Raw genomic sequence first — 18,587 nt, forward strand, 5'->3', positions numbered from 1 at the left:
AGTTATTTAGGAAGTTGATTTCCTTGCGTTTGAGACGAAGTGGTGGTTCCATTTTAGTTCTCTTTGGGCTCAATGGGTGACCCCATGTCTCCCATAACCCAAAGCAGGAAGCCTTAGATATGTCCAAAAGATCGAGATTGAGTTATTTTAGGGCTACAATCATTCATATTAGGTTAAATAATGGATTCTTAACTGGTCTTGCGATTGACAGTTTTGGAACAGTTCAAGTCTGCTGTTCCTTCACATGCGTTGGGTTCAAGTTTTTAAGATGCAAACTTGAAAATAGAATTTAGAGCTAGTAAAAAACCAAACGAGTTTGAATTATGAGGAAAAAATTAATTAATTTTGGGAGTGTATTTTTTTTTTGTTGAAAGCATTTTCAGAGTGTATTGAGAGGCAATGAATACAACAACACAAAAGTATACAGAAGTTACTATTTTTTTTTTGAGAAATCGACCACGATCTACTTTAGTTGTTACAAGGTATTGATACATCATGAAGATGTGATAAACACGATAACTGTCTTTCAGGGGCAACCAAGTGTTGACAGAAAATGACCCTAAAATGAAATCGGCTCAGCACAACTATTGATTTTCAACATATCAAAGTAGAAATATTACTACTATTCCGGCCCAAATTTTTAGAAACTTAATTCCTTGATCATGTATTGTTTAGAGAAACTAATTAATATTTCGGTTTCAGTAGAAATTTCGGTAGGCTCATCCAAAGCATTACGAAACATAATTTCTCGAAGAAATCTCGAAATGTTCGTGTTTCATAGGCTTTTTAGAAAATAAAATCAGTTAAAGCATAAATAATATAGCAATATAACAATTCCACGACAGAGAGTGAGATGTACCTTGGTCTTATTAGTGCACTTGAGCATAAAACTGTAATCTATTATTCATTAACTAAGATGGACCCTTGGAGGATTTAACGCGCGAATGATGGCCCTCGACTCTTGCTTCAAATAGCTTCGCTTTCAAAGTACTCTCTTTCAATCCTCGAGGCCATTTAGCAGAAGATTCGGATATCTCGATATCAGGGGAACTGAATTTCGACATCCATTTCTTTACTGGACTAGCATGAAGTCTCCATGCTGACTGACTATGTGAACTTTCCTTATACTCTTCCCCTGGAACAAATTTCTCTCCATTCGACATTACCGACTGACTTCTAATCAACTTATCACTCACATTATTTGATTTTGATCTCTGGGTTCCGTCCGGTTTCACTTTTGTGAGCTCATAGTTTCTAGGCGTCTCGGATATATTCGCATAAGCTCTGTTTGTTGTTTCTCCTTGTTCTTCACTATTCAAGAATTTTATATGGCTTTTGTTCCTTTCATGGGTCGAAAGCTTTTTCTTTGTTAACTTCATTTCTTCGCCATTAACTTCCATGGGTTCCTCTTCATTGTCCTCCAGATGCCCATCACGTTCTCTTCCTCTTTCGTCTTCATTTTTGTTCAATTCAATAGAATGAGAGTCTTCTTCATGGCACATAGAGACATCCTTTTTGAGATCTTTTTGGTGCAGAGTATCGCTGTTATTCGAATTTGAACTACTTGATCTTTTAGCCTGCAAAAAAGTCTCTATTTCAGAACTTAACTTCTCAACTATGATTTTCTTTTCTGCGAGATTATTAGACCGACTTTCCGCAAGCTTCATTTGCATTCGTTCGTCGAGCCATGCTTCAGAAATATGGAGTATTAACCTATCATGGTCATCTTTATCACTATGATCCATCTCGAATTTATGGTTCATACTACGAACTTCATGATCATATTCTCTTATTCCCTTAGCGAACTCGTCACACAAGTCTTCCAACAAAATTCGTGCCTTTCTTTCTCTTTCTAGCTCCTTTAAAGTCTTTGCAAATGCGTACTTCACGTCAGAGAGCTCTCGAGCTAGTTTCCTATGAAGGCTTTCTGATCGTTTTCGTAACTTTCTCTCATCTTCTACCTCATCTTTCACAGATTGAATGGCAGCTTTGATTCGATCTTGCTCCTTACTCTTTCTAACAAGATTGTCTTCTGCAACTTGTTTCATTAGATCATCTATTTCTTGTCTATCTGCTTGTCGTTCTTGTAGAAGCTCTTTGATTCGTAATCGGGCATGGTTAAGTTCTATCTTTAGTGCTTTCATTAATGATATATTAGATGTGTGTTGTTCTTCAAGACTCCAAATTCTATTCAACACTTTTAATAATTCCGTCGATGTTTTAAGATTATAACCTGATTCTCCATGTCTTCTCCTCGGTTCTAAGGAACTGGTAGGAGTTACTTGAGGATTATAAGTTACCACCTGCAGGGAAAAACATCACACTAAAACGATATTCTTGGAGAAATTTCGGTTGCACAAAACGGACTAATATGTATATATATTAGGAATTTTATTAGTCTACCAGGATTTGATAAGTTCACTTCAATGTCATAAGACAAAAGGTAATTCAATAACTTTACTATGGTTAGGAACTTAGGCTTTTTACTTCATAATAACTTCGAGGCGAGCAAAGAAGAAAATACGATGTTTACCTCCATTGAACTGCTGTAACTTGCAGGTGATCGAGGTTGTGGAGCGTGAGTTCTTTCATTAGATTGATGGTACTTCATAAGGGATGCTTCAACATGCCTCCTTAAGCTACTTGCACTTTCAGGCTGTCAAAGGCAAGAACATAAAGATCACTCGTCGAGAAGAGAACATCAACTCAATAACTTTGAAGTTTGGAAGTGTCACCAGTCGACTATCCATATGGGGTTTTCGGAAAAGTCGGTTGGTTTTTTGAAGAGGCAAAGTCGGAAACTGGGACCACAACAACACTTTCGACGTCTTGAACCAAAAGATTGATTACAAATAAGAAATCCACTGCTATCAAATTGGGAGGTTGAACATGGTGAGGAGGTGTGAAGTCCACAATGAGGTAAATTCTAGCACCCTGAAACATGGGCATCCCTAAGAAAGGAGCTTCTAATACCAACATAAAGCGTCGTAGTTCGGGACTTAGCCTTTGGTTTGTGAAGAATATATGCAATCGGAAATTGCACCGAAGACCCAACCTTCTAATCATCTAGGTTAAACTTTTTGTAGGATTTGGGCTCTCAGTGCAAACTAGGTGCGGAACTTACAAACTATGTGCAAACTTGTACAACTTCTTACACGAGGAATTGAAGCTTAAAAATTGATGGATCCGTTTTGACAAATAAAATATTTGGCCTTAATTAGGAGTTTTGGCCATTTTTTTTTTCTATTTGCAATTAGAGTCCTCCAAGTTATGCCTTAATCTTAACAAAATATAACCAGATAAAACCACTAACCAAAAACAGCAGTATATTTTGGGGTTTTTTTCTTATCTATCTTTCAACCATCCAAGATTATGAAGGAAAAATCAAACACAAATGAATCAAATTAATTTTAACTCAATTAACTAAGAAGAACTTCAAGAAGAAAGACCAATCAAAAGAAGAACCTAAAATTGAAAACTCATAATAAAGAGAAAATGAAGAAGAAGAAGTAGTGTTACCTGTTCAGGGGAAGAAGAATTAGATGGATCAGCCAAATGGGTAGGAGGAGGAATATGATGATGATGATGATCTTTTTTCTTCGGGTGACGAAGTTTAACACTAGTACCCTTGTGCATTTTAAGAAAGAAATGGGTAAGAACTGAATTTTGTAGTACTAGATTATTACAAAATTAAGCTTAATTTGTAGCAGAGATTTTTATTGTTGTTGAAGAAGAAGAAGAAGAAGAAGGTAAAGCTTTTAATGGCTTTTCACAATAAAGTTATCAGGAGGTGGGTACTGTTTTAGTAGTACACTCATCTTGTGTTTTTTTAATACGCAAATCCTGGATGGATTTCAACAACTTTATTCCAAAATATTCCTGCTTTTCTTGCTTCCCCTTTCATCATATCCTCTCTCACCTTTTCTCTCTCTCTCTCTACAAACCATTATTCAAAGAAACATGCTTCTCTCTTTCATGCATTTTTTTAAAAATCTTTTGTTTGTACCTAATTATCATTTCTCTCTCCAGAGTATAGAATAAATGAAGAAAAATTGTTTTTTTTTTTAGTCTTCCGACTATTTGGACCAAATTTCTTTTACAAATGGGCTCTGTTTTGTTTCTTGAAACAGCCTTGATACTATGCCCGACCACTCTCTCGGGTGAATCCGGCCCGTTCGAGTGAGACGTCCGGGCCAGATTTAGAGAGAAAATGTCTGGTGAATCCCGTTCGAGTGAGACGTCCGGACCAGATTTAAAGAGAGAAAGTGAAAATTTTTCTCTCTAAATCTGGTCCGGCCACCTCACCGGGTCGGGAATTCACCCGAGAGAATGGCAGGGCATAACAACATTTTCCTTTCTGAAAATGGGCTACAAGAATCACATCTATTTTTAAAGGCTCTTCTAGTGGGCCTAAATCTCGTCTAATCTATTTCTACTTTATTTATATTTAAGTTAAATGAATTTTGGATTTGCATTTCTATGTGATTGAACATGAGGTCTTTGTGTTGCGAAGTAGATGTCCAACCACTACATCAAGTGGTGTACTACAAACACCCGGTGTTGACCTTTTTCTTAAACAACGGTGATGGTATGCCCGACAAGTATCCCGGGCGAATCTTGATCGGGGTACTTGGACGGGCATGATGTAGTGAGAGAAAGTCAAACAATTGGCAGGATTCGGCCGGGATACTTCCAGTCTAAGTACCCCGGTCGGGATTTGCCCGGGATACTTGCGAGGCATACCATATTTTTGTTTCTTAAATTACATTATTATTCATAATTTTTTCTAACCAATAAAATTAAACAAGTAAAATAGACATCTTTAACAGAAAAGAAGTAAAATTTACATCAAAATTAAACAACTCTTCTTTCAGGTTTAACTATAGCTTCATAAATAAGAACATAACAAATGGGTAATGGTTTTGGTGGGAGATCACATTAGTTTGTGCATTTACAGGAACTGATCAAGAAATAACTAGTTTTTCAAGCGACAACTCACAACTATTCCAGTCAAGCTCATGATCTGTACTATGTGATCGGTTAGGTTCAATCCAACTGCAGTTTAAGTGTCTCTTTGTATCGTAAAAATTTTCAGCAGAACGTTGACCCTCAAGAGTGTAATATCGACTTGTATTAAGACAATAATATAATACACCATCACTATGTAATCTATCGAAGTAGATTTTGTTCCCCATTAGACTAGATGGAGCAATTACAGACATACTAGAGGTTTCGCTAATGAATAATATATGCTTTTGCAAACTTTCAACCTTAACCCAATTCATGTTGGAGGAGTCTAATCTAAATATTCGAACATTCTCCCCTAGATGCCCTATAAACACTGATAACAATTCTCCTTCGCACTCCACTAAAAAACTCTTGTCAACGAAACTATTACATGGTCTTTCAGGCCGAGCAAGAACTTTCCACGTACTACCCTCTTTCTCTTTCTTAAAAATACCCAAAGTCCCTTCACGATCTAGACAATAGAAAGCTCCATCGAAGAAAACTGGATTGTTAAGCCACGACAAAAACTTTTTACCAGAATCTAAATTGGCATCGGGGAATGAATTTAGCTTCCATCTCTTATCTCCCCGTGAAATGGAGTAGATTTGAACAAATGATTCAAATGAATACGAATTTTGAATAACAAAAACTACACAGTCTAAAGAAGTAGGTAAAGACGAGAAGGATAGACCAGAAACTATACCCCAAGTAGGTAAGTAAGGAAGTCGAATTGTCTCTCTTGTGAAGGGATTGAGAAAGAATGGGACTCTCAAGCCTCTTAACATTAGTAGCCAACCACCCTTTGAGAAGCGAATTTCAGCACCTGATAGTAACTCAGAGAGTTCAATGTGATGCTTATTACCGTTATTATAATCAACGAAATTCAAGATCCGCTCCCTTTTTCTCAAGAAAACAAGACAAGGAGATATATTTGTTGGTCGCCCGACACTACTAGTTCTTTTTTCCATTACTTTGAGCATACTATCCGGCCGTAAATTTAAATGGGCAAGTAGATTGGATGAGTAGGAATAAACATAAATAGAGTCATCCTCAAGGTCGAATCTGTAAAGGCTTTTTTCATCACAAGGCTGAGTGAAGTAGACACAACCCTTTGTTAGACCTAACTTGGTTGCTGAGAAAGAAGCTCTTGTGTCTTGGCCTATAAAGATAACATGGTCACCCATACTTTCTACTTGTTCCCATGAATAAGCCAAAGAAAGTGTAGAAACTTTTATACAGAACGTTGGCTCGTAATAAAGACCGATAGGATAATACACTCTAACGACTTTGAAGAGTTCGTCGCCACATTCCACGTAATGTATATCACGAGAGAAACGTGCGATATCGAATTGACAATTGTTGTCTGTAACACTGAATGATTTAAAAGATAGCTGAGGCTCAAGTTTTTGAATCTCATGAAACTTGTCACGGTGAGTAGAAGCAATATATAACTTGTTACTTGCTTTAGACCAAAAAAGTTCATTTTCACTTAGTGAAAGCTCTTGTCTTCTCCATTGTTTCTCTCCAGGATAGCAATAGAGAAAGAGATTAGGGTTTGGTTTTTTCCTGAAGAGGAAGAAAACCATAAAATTAGGGTTGGTTGGAGGGTATGTTAAAACACAACAGTCCCAAAAAAGAATGTATCCTTCTTCAATCCAATGTAAGAGAGAAGGTAACATAATTGTCTGAGAAGTTGATGGATACCATAGAAAGCAATCACCTTTTTTAAACTTCCATGATGATGAATTTGAACTCAATTCTTCTTCTTCAACTTCATATTCATCTATTTCACAGAGTATAACCAACCATCCTTCATGAGAAGGATGTTCCCAGATCCTCAACAGATCAAGATTTTCCTCTCTTATGCTCTTCATGTGAATTGGTACTGCTCTAAAGTTTTCCTCCATACTGAGTGAGGAAGTACCATTAACCAACCCTAAAAAGAGAGAGAGACAAATAGGCAGAGAAAGTATTTATGGTTATATTTCTTTCCTTCTTCACGTATACTACTACTATAACTAGGGTTTCTTTCCTTTAATGATTGCAACACAATTCCTAAACCCTTTCCTGTTTTAGTCTTTCTGTTTTCTTTTCTTGAGAGCACCAACACTCAATCTTAGAAACTCTAAGTGCCACCTAGGATTTTTAGAGCTTTTCTTAAGTATTTATGGGTTAGTTCTATTTTTGGCCCCCATTCATGACCAATTCACCATATTCCCCCCCCCCCTCAAGAATGGCTGGCTTTCAAAATAGGCCCCTAAATTACCTTTTGTCCACTTTTTTGATGACATGTATTGGTTTTCCAAATTTTCCCTTTGTTCTTATCTTTTGTCTGTGGGTGATTTGGGAAATAAGAAAACGATCCGGGTGCAAAATTTTAAAAAGTGAAAAACAAAAAAAAAGAATAGCCAAACACACCCTTCATCGACGACTCTTTGCCGGCGACAACCGCCAACAACTCTCTCTCTCCTCTTTCTCTCTCTATCTCTCCATCACCCTCCTTGCTTCTCTCTCTTTCTTTCTCTAAGTTCCAGCGAAGGGGAGCCCCTTCGCCTCTCCCCTTCGCTGGAACTCATAAACCACAAACAAGAGAGGGAGAGAAGAGAAAAAGAAGAGAAAAAGAAGAGAGAGAGAGAGAGAGAGAGAGAGAGAGAGAGAGAGAGAGAGAAAGAGAGAGAGAGAGAGAGAACCAACCAACATGCATTTTGATGCTTTTATTATTGGATGGTTGGTTCAACCAAGGCAAAGGAAAAAAAAACATACCTACCTTCTTATTCTTCACAAGTAATTTCATTTTATTTTCAAGCTAGAAATGCATTTTAGTACAATTCAATAGTTGTACAAATACCAAATCTAAGGGGTGCCATAAGCTATCAACTTACTTGAGAAGCTGCCACCAATATATACAACTATTATTCCTCGACTCACCCTATTAGCTTGTCAGAAAAACTTCTAAGTGGATGTGGATCGAACAAAATAATCAAGATGACAACTTCCCATCTTCTTATCAAAGGAAAAAAATGGAAAAAAAAAAAGGAAAACAAAAAACAAAAGACTAAGAAGCAATCAGAGGAAAAAAAAATGAAAGATCACCAGCTGGTTTCCTCTTAAGGCTGAGTAAGGTTTGCAGGTAACCGTAGCTAATTGAAAGAACCTCGATGTTTCATTTCATCTGGTAGAAACACTTGGCTGAGAAATTCTTGAAAACGGGAAGAATACACCTTTGGATTTACAGATGTAATTTTCCTTGAATCAAACTGCAGTGATTTGTAAGCATGTTCGAGACGTTTGACTACATTATAACCTTGAAGCATATCTATGATACCAAAATATAATTTCACATTATGTGAAGCTTGTGTTACGCTTTCACATTCGTTCTTTGGTACAGCTCTTGCTGAAGTCTTTACACCAAGCTTGGTATCAGACCTGCAACTAAAATTCATATCCATAAGTACTCAAAACAATTTTTGCATTTAAACTAAACTGATTCCAGACAGGAAGAAGAAAACCAATTTGACATGGTCTTTATATAGAAATGTTTCTCACCATATAGATTGCATATATTAAAGAAAAAACGAAAAAAAAAACTAAAGAGGATCATTTTAGTATGTACCTGTAGATAATTTTATCGTTTTCATCAACTATAAACTCAGTGCTCCCTTGTCTCCACGAAGAATCGGGAGGAAATGAATTTCCGCTAGTGAGACTTCGACCGGTACTCGATCCTGAATAGCACAAAATAAGGCCACAAATCTCATTAAAACTATAGCTATTAATATTCAATAGCTCAAGTATATAAATAAACACCTGATAACAAACGATTGAAACAAATATAATAGAAGATGTCTCATTCGCGTGGACCAGAAATAGACATCTCATTGGTAATCAGAAACCATATAAAAATGAACTCTATCATTCGACAATTGCCTACATTTGTTATGAACTGTTACCAAAAACCATGGTAATTCTTCATATTATAATGTATTTCGAAGGTTTCTTGGACAACTTAAATGGTCATTTAACCGTATGACTTAGAGTTAACTTAGGATGGAAATAAAGTAGTAGAGAAAATACCACGGGATAAACAATTTCGAGAATGAGCTTCGATATGGATTCCAAGCAAAAGACTGTAACCCATAATGCCCTCTTCTTCCAAAAACTGGGTATCATTCTTAATTTGCCTGTAAATGAAAATAACAATTTTTATTAAGCTAATACCATATAAACCAACCAACATGAGTACCCATTCTTCTTCAAAGAAACATTAGGAATAAAACCATGATATCAGATTTTGTAATATTTTGGATGAAATGGCTCATATTTCGATGTCAATGGCAGCTGAAAATAAGTTCATGATACAATTCTGTGGAAATCACTATTCATTTTGATACTAATAGTGAATCTGACCCACATATTAAGAAAAAAACTACCGAAAAGGTAAATACTTCCGGTGACATATTTCGAGCTTATGAATTCAAATCATTTACCTCATGATATCAAATGCTTGAGACATTTATTGCGGGGTTACCAAAATACTACTACTTTTGTAAGGAAATAGAATTAGACAACTTTACATGTTGCTACAAGAATTCAAATTCTCTTGTGTTCTGATACGAGAATAAGGCTTCATTTTTATTGATAGAAAACTGAAAAGTAGTAGACTTACGTGAGGATACGATGACGAGTTAATGGATTTAAATAGAAGTTTAAATTGAGATCCAAATCCTTGAACGTTGTGTTCTCATCAATTGTCACTTTATTCATAGCTCGTCCTTGAGACGAACCTTTGAGGTCGAACCGCCTATGGATGAATAAATCTGTCTGAAGAAAATTTCCCATTACAACGAAGTAAACCTGTCAAATTAGAAGTAGTTGAACAATTTAGATTCCTGATGGTAAGGACTAAGGAGAACAGTAAAAGACTTAAATTTTCCTTTCAGTCGAATGGGTAGTACTCTACGTTTTACTTCTGTCTCTTAATTTCTTCAAACAGTTACACTTAAAATAGCAAGATAATCTCGTATTCTTGAGAACCAAGGTAAATCGATGTGAAAAGAGGAAAACTGTGAAGTACTGATAACTACATGTACTTCTTGAGTAGTTGAGTTCTACTTTTGTTATACTGGTAACTTCAAATTTGACACAGATTGAGAACTTGTTATACCTTCAAACCTCCGAGTGGTCTCATCACGTGAAGTCCATAAAATTTTGTCAATAATGTGCTTTCAAATGTTTGAATATGGTCACAATACCTCGGGAGCATTGCTAAGAGTACCTAACCAACATAGAAAAACACGTTAAGAATCAGACAGATGGAAATGAAAATTATATGCCCGTTTATGTTCAGAAGCCGATTTTCTTATTGGTTCTTCCATTTGCGTCTAGATCGCTAGTTTTTTATTTTTATGCTCCTGATATTTCCATAGTCAAATCCTTCTATTTAATAATAAAGCTTCCACATTCATTTATTAAGTTGGAAGTACCATCATCTATAAAATGGAATTTAACATCCTATGGCATAATTGTAAGCAAACACAATGGGAGAGTATTCTATACCTTTTTTTCAGATTTACGAATGGTTTTCACTACAAATCGATCATCATGAGATAAATAAAGTAGTTTGCCACTTTTTCCGAGTGAAGAAAGTTCCACAATGGTCTCCATGTCACAAACAGACGTCACATAGTTATCACCTCCAATATTGTCAAGCTCTTGAAGATGCCTGGTAGAATAAGATAAGGAAAACATTAAAAAATAGATTAAGTAGAAAGAAGCTAAGAAATGCTGCTACGATTATTTGGTTAGGGCTTTGGCTATGCACCAACAAACACTTTTTTCTGTCAAAATATGTTTTCCTATTTTTGTCCAAGTATCTTCTACTAATCACCTCATGGTCTGTTTGGATAAAGGGGAAACAGAATGAAAACATGAAAACTATGGATTAGTATGGAAACCATGTAGTCTGCTTGCTTTGAAATTTAGTTTCCCATGGAATCATGTTTCTTACCAAATTTTGTTTGAGTCCCTCCACACCCTCAATAGTTCCTAGGATTTAGACTATTCACAACGAAATCATAATATTGCAGATCACAAATGATCCGAGTTTGAAGAAGTCACGAGTCCTTCATCCTAATATGCCACTAACGCTTGCTCTGGGGCAGTTTTCTTATTATATATATAATAAACTAAAAAGGAATCTCAATTTAAATATTAAGTTCTTCGTGATATATAAAACAAGAAAGCACCTGAAAACTAACGGGCAATAGTCTTTCCATTCAAATTCCGTAATAGTTCCAGGAGCAAAATGTCGTCCACTACTCTTAGGAAATCGTACGAAGTTCCGCTTTGAAGATTTGAAATCAATATCTGAGAATACCCTTCTAGTTGTTGCCATGTACTTTCACAGAATAACGCCTACAAATAATCCATTCAATAGATAATAGATGAGGAGCAGACATTGTAGCAAATTATCAAATTGAAGTGGTCAATGAGTTTCTTGTATTGACTAACCGGCTTGAAAAGTTAAATCGCCCGGATCACTTCAATATATATTTACACGTATATGTTTTGTGGTCAATGAGTTTTTTTTTTTTTGAATTGGTAAGCGTGTGCCTCGAACCCTTGACCTTTAAGTTGGAAGACTTACCTCTTACCACTTGAGCCAAGGGTTGTTGGCGTGAGAAGAAATGTTGTTATAGTGAGGGTAGGAAATTGGACGTATCAAAATATAGAATACAAACAAATTGTAATTCAAATGATCCCAAATATCTATTAGATCTTTGAGCATCCATTATTGTTAAAGTAATGGAATTTTTAGACAACTAAAAGTTTAGGGTTGCAGATAAACAGAAATAGCCAAGTACATGATAGATAGCCTTAGTGGTTAATGAACAAAAGTTTAGGGACCATTGTTTATCCAGTCTTATCGAGATAGTTCTTGCAAATCAATTCTAGGTTTACATTTTTTACTCGCACGTCGGCCTCTTGAGAGCGAGTTCTTGATAATATGTCTAAGCAAGAAACTGTCTCATAAGCATATTATCAAACAGCTATTCAACATAACAGATTCATCCGAAACGCTTTCACATTTCCACAATAAACTTTTATATAAACGATCCTATGTCACACCAATTGTTGCCCTAGACAATTTACTAGCTTCACTGCTCAATTTATGATTTGTATTAGGAGAAAAATAAAACCATATCTCAAATTCCTTCCTTAAACAAAACTTATTAACCCAAAATCAATCTTCTTCTCAATTTATGGTCTAAATCTAACATGGGTAAATTACTATTACATTCAATTAATCATCATAAATATAAAAAGCATGAAATCTAAAGTAAAAATAAGACAAAAACCCATTTTGGGTATTAACCAGAGACCCTTTAGAACCGTGAAAAGAACTTCAAACATCAATAAAATTAATGGGTAGCCATGAAACTTCAGATAGAAATGAAACCCTCAATACCTGTCAATCAATTCTTGATGATGAAAATCGATCCTCGAAGATGAAAGAAATGGGGTGTTTTTTTCCTTTAGAGATTGTGAATAAGACATAGTTGGTAAGGGTTTATTTTCTTTAGAACTTTTCGCGCCAATTATAGTTAAGTTATTTGGGAATAAACGAACCAATCGTTTATCTTCGGTTGAAATTAGAGTTCCCAAAAATACGACTGAATCCAACATTTTCTTCCGGAAACTATATTTACACCCACAATTATACTCCAATGTTTTCTAATAAACCTAGTCAAGACAACAACACTTGAGGAAAATACTCTTTGTTTCAATTTTCACGTTTTTCGGTGGTTAATATTTGATTCGGTAAATATTTGAAAAAATATTATTTAGTCCTACAATAAGTGTTTATTTAGTCTGTCTGAATAGTCCGAAAAGACAAGATCGCTTGAGTCATGTGAGAATTTTGCCTTCTCTTGTCATTTCGGACTATGTATTTGTCATTTCGGACTATGTATTGTAACTTTTTAGGTTACTTTATATTTTGAGATTGAAAATTCATTTCTTCTCTTTGTCAGATCCGAATACGTGTTTCTCACCTATTTGGGACACTCAAAGTAAATTAATCAGTACTTTATAAGACAATATGACATGTACGTGGGTCATATTTGTACATATAGGATTTTTTGTTCAAATGAACGCCACATAACTCTGGAAGACATATAAATATATTGTCATATTTGTGCAAGTAGAATTTTTGTTTCAAATTCCAAAAGCTTTATATTTAACTTTTTAGTAGAAGTTTAATTATGTGGGTAGGATCAAACTTAGCCAATAATGTTTACAAAAGCACATATTATCATCCTACCAAAGACGATTAGGCATGTTTCATTGATTTGGAAGAGAACAATCCATAAATAAACCCTACAAAGATCACAACCACCTAACACTAGACAATATATAGTCGGGTTATTATATGTAAGAATGGTGACAGATCAATGTCTGAAGTAGTTCATAAATGATTAGATAGAAACACAAATAATGGAGTAAAAGTACAAGATCAGAATTGAATACCATCATTTTCCATCCAACATCCCCACAGAACAACAACAACAACACATGTGAGAAGCCTCAGTTAGTAGACTCTTGCTTTGCTTACACAATACCAACCTGCCACTAGCTTTCAAGTAAAAAAGACAACTAGGTTTACACTTAAAAAAAAGGGTCTATTTCACCACTTCTTTGCTTTATTTTTGGGAAGTTCAAGAAACACTTTACTACCCATTCACTATAATGTCATGTACAAACCTTCCAAGTTCCAACCCTATCTTTATATCTACATGCATATAGAGATAGATTCTGCATCATTGATTATATGCCATTGTCAATTGTTGTTTTATCACAGATTTGTCACATAAATTACATACAAAAAAAGAAATACTACAATTACATGTATATATAGACCTCACAAGAATTGTACATTTATGAGGTCGAGGGGCATGCACGTGGTAACGGTTAAGTTTTGCTGTTCTTTTTTTTTTTATCTTAATGGCGTGAAACATTAAACTTTGAAAATTACCCCCCGACACAAATCAGAGACACGGTAGATGCCATGTGTGGCTATAAAAGGTTGACTTAAGTTGTAAGATAAGTTCTAAAATTTGTTGATTTTGTAACTATGGCATACATGAATGATGAATCATTTCTCTTGACTCTATAAAAGGAGTAGCACAAGTGTACTATGAGTAAACTAGGTTTGAAGCACACTAAGGAAGAGACATAAGTCTTACTGCAGTATAAAGAATGTTGCAAGTATTCCTATAATGAATATATACACACCTCATAAAGTGCAACCTAATTTTGACTCTACTGATAACAAGACAGTGTCTGTCAACTTACCAACAAGCCCAAAACCCCTTACTAGATTTAATAGTATGTGTCTATTCCAAAAATATCATTGTTTGAATCTTGAACCTTTAGTTGATTGTGGTCATTATACTTGACATTTACAAGGTAGTTAGTTTGTTTTGGAAATAGATGTCTAATTAGCTAATGGACTTAGAAAAAAAATGGTTATAATATTTTGAATTTGTGTGTAGTAACAAGATGATTTATTTGTTTTCTCCAGCTGTCTAATCAGGCATACTTAGAAAACAAAACGTTCTGATATTTTGTATTTGTGCACGGACTCTACTATATTCATTACTCAGTACAATAATATAATGTTTTGTTTCAAAAATATTAAGGAAATTAAGTTGAATACTTCGGCACGTTAAATTGCAGTAACTAAATCACTGAATACTCAAAACGAATGAGAATATAGATGTTGTATGTGCCGGTAGAATATTTAATAACACTGCCATTAAACCATTCCTTGGATACAATATTCTTAATTAGACATAAAAAAAAAAATTAAACCCCATTTGAAATAAGCCATTTATGGATTAAGCAAATTTTCCAAAAAAAAGTTTGAATCTCAGAAAGTATAACAGAGATATGAACTCTCTGCTGAAACACTTCCAAGTTATGTATATGAACTAAACAAGAATTTATTTCAAAACATATAGAAGAATAAGAAATGGAAGTCTTGATCAAGGTGAAACTTCAAGTCTTGGTTCAAAGCAAAAACCAGTGAAGAGTTGAAGAGGAAATTTCTTTGTAACAGGAGATTTCTGTGCCCATTTCCATTCTTTCTTGCCCATATGAAACACAAGAAGATTTGGAGATCCATAACTCTGGATGTAGATTAAATCGTCCGACCCTTTACTCGTAAAAACATCATCGAATTCACCGAAACCTTGAAAAAACTTATGAGGCATCCTTGAAACTTCTTTCCATTCTTTCCCATTTAGAATCCAAATTCTAACTCCTCTAATTCCTTCTACGCTATTTTGTTTCCCAATTCCTCCAACCATTACCAACTTATCTCTAAGATTCATTAGTCTTCCGCAAGTAAGATAACACGGAGCATAAATCAAAGTTTTTATCTTCGAAGCACTCGAAGATAGATTGTTAAGATCATACATTACCAATGCATGATGACTTTCGAATTGACCAATTCCCCCTCCAGCAACATAAATCAAGAAGTATAGAACTCCATTACATATAACACTTTCTTGGCCTGATCTCCATCCTCTTAACACCTCTGTAACACTAGTCACCCAAATCCTAGTTTCGGAATGATAAACTTGAATAGATAGATTCCATTCCAAGAAATTTTCAGGAACTTGTTCACATTTCACAAGCGAAATCGTATAAGAATGAGATTTTTGGTCTACGGAAATTGCTAGAGCACTATAATCCGAGTTATCTAGACCTAGAGGCTCCGGGATTTTCTTTGAAGCTTTCGTTATAGGATTACAAACGTATACATTTCTTCTGTTCTTATCATCCATGAAACAAACTAACCCAAATGATGAAGCAATGTACCAATTCGAACTCCTAACACAAGGAAGATTAATACTATACCATTTTCGAACAAGATGATCGTAAACAACTCCCCACGGTTCTTCATTAAAAAACATGAAATACCAAGGTTTTTGTGACATTGTTGAATCTTTTAGAGTCTTCAAGAATCCTTGAGATTTCACAATCTCATTCCAATTTTTACAAACAGCTCCTGCTCTAAATATACTTGTTATTGGAAGAAAACTCATGATTCGCTCTAATATGTCGTTCGCAAGGATAAAATCTATGGAGGGTAAGGACTTATCTAATTCATTATCTTCTTCTTCTTCTTCTATGACTACTTGAGTGATTGCTGAAACTTTTTCGAATTTTCGGGCATCTCTTTGAGCAAAATTACCAAAACAATGAGAGGCCCATGTTGTTTTAGTTCTATACTCCATAATCAATGATATTTGAAACCTAGATAAGAAATCATTTGTCATTTGAATCAACACCCATAACGTAACAAATAAAAATTTCTGAAAATATTTCAATAAAATTATCATCAATTTTTCAACAAAAAAATTATCATCAATTTATATCTGATTAGAAACAAAAAAAAAAACTAATCAGATAATTCTGATTTTTAAGATTGTTTGATGATCAAGAAAATTTAATCAGGGTTTTCATATTTATAACAATAAAGATTAGATATACTTTCATGAGAAACCCACATTGAGGAAAATCATTTCAGAGTAAACAAATTGAAAGAAACCCAAAAGATACTGACAAGAAAAGCAAAATCTTAATCAGAATAAAGTATTAGGAAAAGAAGAACAGGGAGGAAAAACCCATGATTTAACATACCTTTAAAAAGCTTTATAGAAGGATGATAATTGATTGAGAGACAAATAGAGAGGGATGAGAAGGGATTGTTGCCAAATCTTTAAAAATGGTGGAGAGAGAGAGAGAGAGATGAGAGAGATTGAATGTTGGGTTTATTGGATACAGAAAGGATGAAATTGTGAGTTTCTGTTTTGATAATTACAAAACGACAGGAAATAGAACCAGCAGGCGGTTTCCTTTACTACTACTTGGTTAGAGAGAGAGAGAGAGAGAGAGAGAGAGAGAGAGAGAGAGAGAGAGAATTAAAAGGGATTCTGTTCAATTGAGGGTTGCAGGGATAGCCGGATTGGGACTAGGTGGGGTCTTTGATGGCTTGGGTTTGAACCCTTTCATTTTTATACCTACTTTTATATATTACTAGTGGAAAAGATTACAGTTCAGATTAGGACAATCGCTCGATTGAATTATGTTATTACATGATCGTGCAAAAGATTACAGTCAGATTAGGACAATCGCTCGATTGAATTATGTTACCATGATTGTGCAGATTTGTTTTTCCTAGTCTGTCGAGCTAGCTTATTTGCTTCTAGATTGATTTTTTAAATACCAATTGTCATAAATTACTAATGCAAAAGATTACCGTTCGGATTAGGACAATAGGTGGATTGACTTATATTATGCCAGATCGCTCAGATTTGCTTTTTCCTGGTCCGTGGAGGTGGAGCTAATCTATGTGCTTCTAGATTGGTTATTTGTAATAGCAATTGTCATATGTTACTAGTACAAAAGATTACAGTTCAAATTAGGACAATTTGAAGATTGGCTTATATTACGCCATGATCGTTAGATTTGTTTTTCGTTGTCCATCGAGCTAGTCTATCTGCTTCTTGATTGAACTTTCTGTTTACATGAGAAAATTTATAACTAACAAAAAAACGCACACATTGTGATTAATTATTTTCTCCTTTAAGTGAGGTGACGTCTAGTGTACTTGTGTAGATCTTCGAGTGAACATATGTATTATGTTTTCCTAATCCTCTCTAAAAACTATCTTTTCGTGTACAAAGGCAATGACAAAAGATACTTCATTGTGTCACAAAAATAGCAAAAATATGAAGTCTCATAATGATACATTATGAGAATGGATTAAGTGCATCATTTATCGTGAGATCAGACGTACCATTACAAAAGAATCCTAGGCTGACCATAAAACTAACTACGTTGTTTCTTCGATTTTGGAATTTTGTTGGAAATAATATACATAGAAATTTCAAGTAGATTTGGGAGGAAATCCCAAATCACTAATTATTGTTTGATACATTTTGTTTTGTTTTCTAAAACTATAATATTTATGGTTGAAAAATATCTATGTGATCTTCTAAGAATCACCCAATGTGGTAAAATCTTAACTTTTCAATATCTTGTGAATAGGAGATATGGGTTTTCAACATATCCCATAATTGAGACAAACTCTTCCTTTTTTTAACTTGTACATATACATAGTAGAGCCTGAGTGGAGTTCTTTTTTTTGTTGAACAGCCTGAGTGGAGTTAATATTGTTTCTTTTATTAATAGTGGAAGTAATATATAATTTTAACACACCTGGTTCCTTTCAAAATAAAATTTACAATGTTTACTAACTTCAGATTGTGGATATATTCTATTACTCGACACACACAAGTCTATACACCAAAAATCACATAAAAAGTAGACAACAATAAAAAATTGTTAATAAGTGTACACATCATGTTTTGCCAAGTCATAAAATAACCACAACTATTATAGTGATGCACCCACCTTTGGATTTAAATTCGTACATAAAAGATATAGATATTATTTTGTACACAAAATCGGGTCAGTGTTTTATCATAAAATTTGGGTTTGAACATAAC

General features: G+C 34.6%; 3 protein-coding genes and 1 pseudogene across 6 annotated transcripts; all 4 read right to left on the reverse strand.

The window, feature by feature from the left end:
- Positions 1–637: 637 nt before the first annotated feature.
- LOC147534770 (uncharacterized protein At5g41620-like) lies at positions 638–4,074 on the reverse strand. Its single transcript, XM_086646052.1, has 3 exons — positions 3,520–4,074; positions 2,534–2,656; positions 638–2,303 (listed from the first exon to the last, which is right to left on the reverse strand). Exons 1-3 carry the CDS (start codon positions 3,634–3,636, stop codon positions 912–914), a joined length of 1,632 nt encoding a protein of 543 aa, XP_086502178.1. The 5' UTR covers positions 3,637–4,074; the 3' UTR covers positions 638–911.
- A 725-nt stretch (positions 4,075–4,799) lies between these two features.
- LOC147534771 (uncharacterized) lies at positions 4,800–7,006 on the reverse strand. Its single transcript, XM_086649428.1, has one exon. The coding sequence runs from the start codon at positions 6,912–6,914 to the stop codon at positions 4,965–4,967; it is 1,950 nt and encodes a 649-aa protein (XP_086505554.1). The 5' UTR covers positions 6,915–7,006; the 3' UTR covers positions 4,800–4,964.
- Positions 7,007–7,784: 778 nt separating this feature from the next.
- LOC147534772 (phosphatidylinositol 4-phosphate 5-kinase 10-like) lies at positions 7,785–12,764 on the reverse strand. Of its 2 annotated transcripts, none has more exons than XM_086650955.1 (8): positions 12,476–12,764; positions 11,253–11,421; positions 10,564–10,729; positions 10,172–10,282; positions 9,674–9,861; positions 9,082–9,188; positions 8,621–8,732; positions 7,785–8,433 (listed from the first exon to the last, which is right to left on the reverse strand). In XM_086650955.1, exons 2-8 carry the CDS (start codon positions 11,399–11,401, stop codon positions 8,148–8,150), a joined length of 1,119 nt encoding a protein of 372 aa, XP_086507081.1. In that variant the 5' UTR covers positions 11,402–11,421; positions 12,476–12,764; the 3' UTR covers positions 7,785–8,147. The 2 variants fall into 2 exon arrangements, with proteins under 2 accessions (XP_086507081.1, XP_086507080.1); XM_086650954.1 differs by having other exon boundaries at positions 7,785–8,439; positions 12,476–12,698.
- A 2,120-nt stretch (positions 12,765–14,884) lies between these two features.
- LOC147534773 (F-box/kelch-repeat protein At3g61590 pseudogene) lies at positions 14,885–17,070 on the reverse strand (annotated as a pseudogene). 2 transcript variants are annotated; one of them, XR_015227731.1, is made up of 2 exons: positions 16,717–17,070; positions 14,885–16,329 (listed from the first exon to the last, which is right to left on the reverse strand). The product of XR_015227731.1 is annotated as an F-box/kelch-repeat protein At3g61590 pseudogene, transcript variant X1 (transcript). The 2 variants fall into 2 exon arrangements; XR_015227732.1 differs by having other exon boundaries at positions 14,885–16,388; positions 16,717–16,905.
- Positions 17,071–18,587: the final 1,517 nt, after the last annotated feature.

The sequence above is a fragment of the Eschscholzia californica genome, unplaced genomic scaffold (assembly GCF_041429995.1).
Source record: "Eschscholzia californica isolate CP2 unplaced genomic scaffold, dmEscCali1.0.p SCAF_6, whole genome shotgun sequence".
NCBI lineage: Eukaryota > Viridiplantae > Streptophyta > Magnoliopsida > Ranunculales > Papaveraceae > Eschscholzia > Eschscholzia californica.